The sequence below is a fragment of the Nestor notabilis genome, unplaced genomic scaffold, assembly GCF_000696875.1.
Source record: "Nestor notabilis isolate BGI_N333 unplaced genomic scaffold, ASM69687v1 scaffold8557, whole genome shotgun sequence".
In the NCBI taxonomy this organism is placed as follows: Eukaryota; Metazoa; Chordata; class Aves; order Psittaciformes; family Psittacidae; genus Nestor; species Nestor notabilis.
The window spans coordinates 22,212-31,334 of NW_009937753.1; the positions used below are offsets into that span (position 1 = coordinate 22,212).

Here is a 9,123-nt window from a genome sequence, read left to right on the forward strand (position 1 = left end):
CGCATGCACAGCCCAAGGGAGGCAAGTCCAGCCCCCAGCAGCGGGACCATCCTTCTGCTGCTGGATTTTTCCAGCTGGAGCATCTTGCCGGCTCTGCCGTAATTTATGGAAATTGGTTCTGACGTGGGGCTTTTTCTGTTACGACAGGGACCCACCGACTGGAAGAGGAAGAGCTCTGCAGTCAGGGCTGGAGAAGAGAGGGAGAGAAAGAGGTGGCGGGCAGAGGGACACCGAGGGAGTGGAGAGGACAGAAGGATAAAAGGGTACAGAGGCACTTCAGAGATGGGTGAGTTATAATTAAGAGAGCCAGAAGAAAGGCAGGGAAAGGGAGAGAAGGAGAGCTATAGGGAAGGGAAAGGAGCTCAGAGACTGAGTCAGCCTTAGGAAGGCAAACGTCAGAAGACAAGTTCAGGGAATACCCCAGTATACTAAGAAGGACCTGTTTAGTCTGAATCTTCACCATGACCACAAGAAAGGGCTGCCCTCTGCCACTGGGACAAGGAGACCAGGAGGAAAAGCAGAGTGAGGGTACTTCTGACCTGGAGCGACAGGAGTGTGAGGTGGAGCTGAGGAACAAAGCTATTCTGCAGCAGAAGAGGCGCCTGAAACAGGCCACCCAGTTCGTGCACAAGGACTCTGCTGACCTGCTGCCCCTGGATGGCTTGACAAGGCTTGGCACCTCCAAGGACCTGGTGAGCCCAGTGGGACTCCATCTGGGAGGGGGTCGTCCTAATAGCCTTCATCCCAGTTGGGAACTGCTGTGGGGAGGAGGCGCGGGAGGGAGGCCTGTCGGCATCTCCTTGTGGAGATGTGGAGCCGGAGGCACCAGGGAGGGGGGTCTGCTCCAGGAGCTGGGGCAGTCCGTGGTCCGGTGGGACTTCCCAAGGGCTGGAAGTGGTTTCCCACAGTACCTTCTGCCAGCTTAACTGCACTTTTGCCAGCTTCACTGCACCCATCTCCCCCTTGCTGTGGCAGTTTTGTTGTCTAACTTCTACCCACTGTGGAGTTTAACTGCTCAAGGATGTGGAGGTCTAAACCATATTCCCAAAAGAGGGCCTAGGTCTGGCCAGTGATGGAGGCATAAGCCCAGCAGTGTCAGTGTGTGTCATAAAAGATCTCGTCCCTTTCTGCAGCCCGTGCTTCTCTCTATATCCTCAGACCATTGCAGCAACAGCCACGGCTGCTCATCTGTGTGTATCTACCTACCTCCAGTGGTGGTTTCCAGACCCCTGTGGCAGGCCCCATGGCTGCCGGCAGCGAGGCGCTGCTGTGCACAGGGGCACACGTGTGCAGGACAGGCAGGGTCCCAGGCGCCGGGCCGGGAGGGAGCCCGTCCTCCGTGCTGGAACCTCTGGGTGCAGCGGCTCTGCTGCGCACAGACAAGGGTCAGCGCCGCGTTCCTGTGCTGGCACACCTACCTGCTCCCACCACCCTCCCTGCAGCCACCTGCAAGTTCCACGGTTGGCAGGGGCAAGCTTGGCTCCTCTAAGTCACCCTGAGCTGTTGCCTCATGCAGGTGTCACATCAGCGAGGAACAGCACCTTCCATGGGGAAGGTGGCCTGGCCACACCAGAGCCTGAGGGCCTCGGGCAGGCCGGCAGCATGGGCAGGCTAGCGCTGGCCCTACATGCCCTACTGCATGGCAGCTGAAACACCTCCTCACGGGGGGATAGCCAGGCATACCCCCGGGTCTTCCTTGGACAGCTTTTGCCAGGGAATAGGGAGGAGCTGCTTCCAAGTCTTTTAGTGTTTGCTGAGCCCCCCCACAAAGGCAGAAAAACGTACCTGCTGTGCTCTGGAACTGGCTCACACCGTGCTCCGAAAGGGCAGCTGCGATGCCAGCCAGAGACTGAGGGTCCTGCACAGTTTGGGTGGCAGTCTTGGCCTCCAGAGGCTGGCACTCCAAAACCCCAAATTCTTGCTCTAGAAGACAGGCCTTGTCCAAATCACTTGCCATGAGCAGCAATTGCCGTTTGACCTCCTGGTCTAATTAGCCGTTCTAGCCAGGAGACTTCCTTGCGTGCACAGACAGTGTTCTGTCACTGAAAAACTCTGCACAGTTCATGGTTGGTCCGTAACAGAATGGCTGAAACATTTTTAACATGGAGCTAAGGAGCAGTAAGTAAAGCGTGATGTCCTTTCTGCCACAGCACTTTTGTGCTGGTGTTGGAAGGCAGCAAACAAAGTGTGGTACCCGTGCAGAGTTCGCACACACCGTGCAATGCCTGGGGTCAATGTGGAAACTGCAGTACCTCTGTTTCTGGTTTACCTTGGAGCAAGAGAAGAGCCAGGCCTTAGATTTCCAAGACCAATTCATCAGTCCCTGCAACTTGATGGTCACTGTGATACCTCTGTGATATTTTGGGGGCTACAAATTAGAGTCCTTAGATATGCTTTTGGGCACTCGTCCAGCCCCATGCAAAACTCCATCTATGTTTCCTAAGTTGATCTGACGCCCTCCTGGAGGACAGGAATGCAGGGCTGAAAACAAAGCAGCTGGAGAGGTTGATCTTGGAGAAAGTGCAAAACATAAAACACCCCAGAGACCTGTAGCACTTATACTGGGAGAAGAGTGTAATTAATTCACCAAAACAGGCCTCCATTGACAACTGAGAGACTCCAGCTGTGGCAGGCCCACGTGCTCTGACCCTTCTAAGGGTCCTGAGAGGGCCTGCCTTCCAGATGCTGGCCACTATCCCCTTCAGGTCCTCCCCTTCCTCTTGATCCCGCTGTTTCTTACCAGCCCAAGAGAGACAATGGTCTCCACTTCTCTGTCCCACCAGTGAGACAGAAGACAGGGAGGTCCCCAGGAGTCTGTTCGTGAATCAAATGCCTCCACAGTCCTAAAACTCAGCTACTCCCCATCAGTGCTTGCCTCTTCCCAGCCTGAGTGACAAGAAAGGGATAGAGGTGGCAGCTGCAAAGGGCCTGCTCTTTCTGTGGGAAAGGTTGCAGGGAGAGGGAAAGGTCCTTTGCATGCTATATAGTGAGAGGAGACAGGAGGGAGGATGGGAATTTGGAGACCTGCTGTCAGTTTCCTGCCCTTTCCCATGGCCCAGATGTTAGCTGGCAGCCAAACTGGTACTGTGCTCAGAGTACTTAGGGAGTGAAGTACAACGGCCGACTATGCTGTGGGCTTGCACAGTTGGCTAGGAAAAGACCAGGAACAGAGAGATATTTTTACCTCACTTTTTCAACTACTGCGGTGTTTTTCATGCAGTGTGTCACTTGTACCTTGAATGACAGGGAAACAAAGGCATGAGGGACTTGGCACCCTGCAAAGAGCAATGCTGAGTGCAATCAAAGAGCCAGGAACAGCTCTCCTGCTCCAACCATTGGGCAAAACTGACAAGCCAGTGTGCTTTGAGTTGCAATTTACACAATTCCCTGGCCTCGGCTCTCTGACCTAGCATAAAGCTGCACTGAAGCACATACACCCTGTAGGGTTAATACAGCCCAGTTTATTGGCAGGTCTGCTCTAATTCAGATGTTTGGCCTGCACATTGCTAAGGTCGTACATCAAACTGATGCACCATCTGGAAGTTGATTTTTATAAAGCTACCTCCAACAGGACTACTTCATTGAGGCTGCACATTGTTGGCTGTGCAGGACAGGCTCTGCAAAGTCAATATTGGGCAAAAAATAGAGCATCAAGCTGATAACAAAGAGAGCTTTCTTTCCAAAGCAACACTTTCCTCTATGTGTATGGAATACTGGGACATGGATTTTTTCACAATTTTTCTTCCCTTTTGGTGCACCTCCCTTATTCTGCCCAGAAAAAAGGAGACAGGAGTCAGGAATACAAGATACATGACATGTGACTGAGATACATGAGATGTAAATGAAGTTTCTTCAACCATTGATCTGGCTGATGGTGCTCTCTTCTAGCTGTGAACAACATAGGGCTTCACAGATGATCCTCCAACTAGGGAGCCAAAACTGTATCACTTCTGATGGAGGGGAGCAAAGACAGATGCCAAGAACATTAGAAGCTAGTTTAAAGTTCCTATGCAGTGGAAGCTTTCAGCTTTACTACCAATAATAGCTTGTGCATCTAAAATTTCTGGAGTCCTGCTTTCTTACCCACAGGTACATCACACACATGCTGTGTCCCCCATCCTCTCCCATATTAGAAGGTGTGAATGTGCCTGGTTGGATGTCAGCATGCACACGTCAGGTAGTGTATTGAAGTACCTGAACATGTATGAGAGTTCTGAGCGCATGTTTAGCTGAAGGAACAGATATGTGGAGGGAGAGCGTGCATCAGGCATGTTCTTCTCCACCAATAATTGCAACCCAGACATCTGCCTGTCACAGGCATCCCAACACTGTAACACCACCTTAGTGGCTACAGAAACAATCTTGAGATTTAAAGAAAGGTTTTTTGGGATAAGCCCGTCTTTCATCAAAAAAGGTTAAACATTTGCAATCTGCTTCCCTGGCCTAGCAAATGTCCTTGTCCTTAGAGCCATACTTAGCTGGAATTTCTCTTTCTTTGTGATGGAGACAGCAGCCACACAGTGTGGTCCAGCGGCGGCTCCTGGAAGGCAATCTGAACAAGCTGCGGGGTGAGACCAGGGTTCAGTCTGCATGGGTTCAATCTCCACTGGCAAAAGACCAGGAGGAAAAGATGGAGAAGAGAGAGAACAAGAGAAAAGAGACTTCATCCCTGCTAATACAGTGCCAGGTAAGGTAATAACTTGGTGCTGCTGATTCCACAGTTATGGCAAATGCTCTATGAATTCCAGCTGCCCCACTCCCAGGGGCCATGCTAAGTTATTTATTGCAAAGCCAGCTGCAGCCAGAGAAATAATATTTCCTGCGCAGCCTTTCCTGGATTCAGTTCTTCCAACAGACAGAGGAAAGCCTTTCTGCAACATGCATTCTAGTTCTCCATATCTGAAGATAAATTACCTTAATCACACCTCCTTCCTTTGGAGGACAGCTTTCCCATGATATGAGGTATTTCATAACTGCATACAGAAGCAACAAATGTCTCCTTATCACTTTAAGACAGATGCCCCTAGTTGATTTACTTTTACTGGATCCAGTCTGGTCTGATTCTCTTAGGTGTCAAAGGATCTCCTAAGAAAGCAGCTAAATGTGCTCTGAATTAGCACTGTGGCATTTCTTTATGGAAGCAGTATTTTTAGCTTCCTTCTTATATCCTCTATACAGCAGGAGCCTCCTGGCCCCTGTAGTTAAGAAAGCACATCCAAAAGCTGTGCCCCGTGAAAAAGGGCTCCATGGTTAGAGTTGTTCAGCAATATGCAGATATGAGACTCACCAAGATATAAATCTGGTATGCAAAATCCATTTTAAAGCTGTGTTTATTTCAGTTACCTGTCCTAAAGTACATCTCAGATGTTCGAGTGGAACGTTCACACTTCCAGGAAAACCACATATACCTTTGAAAATTCAGTTGTCACTATTAATTATCATATGAACACAGCCTGATAACAAGTGTCTGAAATGTTCAAGTGTCTCAGTACCATGCAAAGCTATTGTCTGCTTTATTTTCCAGCTTACTGTTGCAGTTAGGCATTGCTTGCTCTGGGTTTTAGACTGTTATGTAGCTAGGTTAGCATAACCATTCCTGGGAATACAGACTAGTAGGATAAATGGCTCTCAGTGTAATTCCTTCAAATACCTCGAGTATTTTTTTTTTTAGCAAATGAAGGTGTTTCTTTTTCTTTAATCACCACTCTGTATTGTTCTGCAAGAGGAAACTCAGTGATAAAGGCTGTGTTTTTGCCAGGCACGTACATTGAACAAGGACAGGCATGCATAAGTATCATATCCCAGGGGTAATAGCTAAGTCAGTGTCAAGAGTCCACTACTCATTCCCCTTTTGTTTTTCTAATGGACTATACCCCTGCTGACATACACATTAACCTTCCTGGAGGAAGGTTAATGAACATCACAGTCAAGGAAATAGGTCTAACACTGCACTTAACTCTCCCTGATCTTAGTATCTTCTGCACAGGTATTTCTCTCTTTTTCTGTCGTTCTTAAGAGCCAGACGCTGTTTGCCCCACTTAATCTTCTTACATTGAAGGAAGGGAAGCTCTCTTCCCCTTCTTTATTAGTCTTGGTGCTTTTCGTGTTCACATTTGTGTGCTCAAAAAAGCAAGTAACAGATCTATGCCAGGAAATAGGACTCAGGCTGCCAGTTCATTTTAACCAGAGAGGTGAGCTGGCACTTGTTGGAGAACTGCTTGGCTATGGTGTAGTTTTTATTAGAAATGGAACACAACCCCAGTGAAGTCTCTTCTCTCTGACAGCATAACCCGAGAAAAGAACATCTACCAGCATAAAGCTTCCACTTACACTCAGGCAAGTATGCTGAAAATTTCAAAGTGGTAACAAATGCATCACCTGACTACTAACTGAACTTGTCTGGGTAATAATGCTGAAGATATGTAGACTTCAGTGACACATGGAAATTCAGGCAATAAGTGTTTTCAATTTAACAGGTTACAGTTGCCCGGTGCCTAAGGCCTTTTTAAATTTCAGAGATCACAGACAGACCCAGTCTGTAAGTGTTGTAATACAGTCACTCACCCTCCTATTTAATTAGCAAATCTAACTTCAGCAGATTTGCTCCTTTTTGTTGCAGTTTTTGCAAAGCACTTTGGAAAGCTTGTCATGAATGGCATCTGCATCATAAAATCAAGCTGTTATTTTTTTGTGGTGTCTCTCGTTGACTTGGAAATAGATGCTGAAAGATTTCACTGCTGTCCAAGGCTGCTTTTCCTCTGTGCCAAAGCAATCTGCGATCAACCTTGGTTGGTTAAAGTACTTTGGAACTGACATTATTTCAGAAAACAAAGCTCTTTATAAATCAGTGAGGCGATCCTTACTGATCCCTCTCCCCTCTTTCTCTTTTTTTGTGTAAATCCCTATAATTGACCTTCAGATAAAAATTATTGCTGACTGATAGTAATAGACTGAAAATCTTGGGGCAGAGATGGAAGTGTGTAATATGATGGAAAGTGCCCTTAGTTCACTAAGGCTTGCAGTGCTCATCAGCTGCCTGTGTACTCCTTTCCTAATCTGCATTGTATTTGTGTATTTACACTGGACTGTCCTAAGGCTCCTGGGGGGTTGTCTGGGCAAACGGTTAGTGGTATAACTGAAAGCTAGATAGCTTCTGTGAGGCTGCTGGTACCTGTGCAGGGCTGTTTACCACTGAATGAGATTCTGTTTTCTACCGAATAATCACTGTCCTGTTATAGCCTAGCAAATTTCTAACTTGCAATTTTCCCACCCTGCTCTGAAGCAAACCTCAAGCATCTGCCTAGTGATAGTTTCAGTTTATTATCGCAACAATGCACCTCAGGTCTGCCTGCTCCCAGAGTGATTCTTTAGCAATTGCTATCCATGCTCCAGGTCTTCTGTTTCTGAAGAGCTGATACAATGCCTTTTGTGTAGCTGAGCAATGAACAGCTGGCTTCTGTGAGTCACAGGGATGTTAACTCTTTCCTAGCAGAATCCATGTCTGTTAATGAGGAAGAGCTGATCCACCTGGACAATGTTGGCAGGTTGCAGCCTGGGCAGATGTGGTAGCATACCTGACCTGACACTCATGGCTAGTATACCCACGTAGATAGTAAGGAGGCACAGGGAAGCACAGTACAGAGGATGAGGAGACATTAGCACGCATCTGTGCTTTGTGCTTTATCTTGCCCCTCTGCTTAGTCTTGCCACAATCCTTCCAGGCAGGGCTGATGTGGCAGTGAGAACCAGACAGCACAAGACACAGAATCATAGAATCATAGAATCATGGAATGGTTAGGGTTGGAAAGGACCTTAAGATCATCTAGTTCCAACTCTCTTGGCTGAAAGACTGCTAAGTTAAAGTTTCTAATAACAGGTAAGTGTCAGGGCAATCAAATAGAAATTAAAAAGGACAAATTCAAAAAGAAGCCTTTGGCAGAGGCTTGCAGAACACTGGGTGACCACCATTGCCTGGTATGAGTCTCCTGACTACTGCCTAAAACAGTACATATTTGGCTATCTTGCTAAGGAAGGTCTAAGAGATGGTCACACTGTTGGAGGAATGGGTATGACAATTTTGAGCCCATAGTAATTGTCTGTTATTGTTTTTTCTAGTGCCAAGGTCAGGTACTGAAAGCGACTGTTAACACTGGGTGTCTACCAAATTTCATCTCCAAGAGCTGTTTAAACCAGCTGGGGTAAGTCTTCGTGCAGTAGAAAAGGAGGGGTAGTTAAAAGAAAACCTATGCCAAGAACCTAGGCACTCTTGATTCCCTGCCCCAATGATAGTTACTAGCAGCTTTGCATGTGCATATGGCTGTTTTAGGAGAAGATGCAGAGGGTGGGCTACACAGCAAGATAGCAGGAGCACTGGCAAAGTTTTGTGCAGACCTCAGAGCTGTGTCATTCTGTGTGTGTGTACTGCAGGGCAAAGCTGCCCAGCTAATGGTTAGCCTCAGCGATGAGGAACCCAAATGGACAGCGCCTTACGGTTTTAGTTGCGGAATCTGCCTCCAGACATGCTGTATGAAAGAGATTCCTCCTCCTGTGGGCCTGTTCCCAACAAGACCATCAGTGAGAAGTCCTGTTTTACCTCCTTTTCTTCCACTTGAGGAAATAACACCTCTTGTGTCCCACAGGCTGGAAGAAGTGTCTGTCATGGACTGTGGAGACCTCTCTCTACCCATCTCCAGCGTTGTTGGCCGAGTAGAACATATGGAGTTGCAATTTGGCCAGGAGACAGTGTTGTGTTCAGCACTGGTTGTAGGTGAGAGTGTCAGCCCCTCCTCTTCCCCAGTTTTCTTGTGTCCCTCTTGCTCTGCCAAGGGCATTTATAAGAATCTCTGGGAAAAATGTAATGCAGTGGGAGGCTGGTGATACGGTCACCTCCACTGCTGGCCAAGATCATTGTGCACTGTGAATACCCTCGAAGTAACAAAAACCAAAGGGCATAGGAAGAGTACAGAGAAGACAGAAGATGTTGAATGTGGAGAGAAATTAGGCGGTTTTTGATCTTCACATGTGTGTAAGATGGACAATTCTCATTTGCTTCTGAAATTGACCTTTCTTAAAATTATCCAGACTGCTTGATTAGTCCTCTGGTGCCCTGTGTTCTCCTGCTGA

General features: G+C 47.6%; 1 protein-coding gene across 1 annotated transcript in view; it reads left to right on the top strand.

Moving 5' to 3' along the window:
* Positions 1-461: 461 nt before the first annotated feature.
* The window catches only part of NRIP2 (nuclear receptor interacting protein 2), a 12,370-nt gene continuing 3,708 nt past the window's right edge, over positions 462-9,123 (top strand). The window contains exons 1-4 of the mRNA XM_010018985.1: positions 462-692; positions 4,511-4,687; positions 8,116-8,198; positions 8,640-8,767. Of these exons, the coding sequence (XP_010017287.1) occupies positions 462-692; positions 4,511-4,687; positions 8,116-8,198; positions 8,640-8,767 (619 nt within the window). The remainder of the gene's footprint in view (positions 693-4,510; positions 4,688-8,115; positions 8,199-8,639; positions 8,768-9,123) is intronic.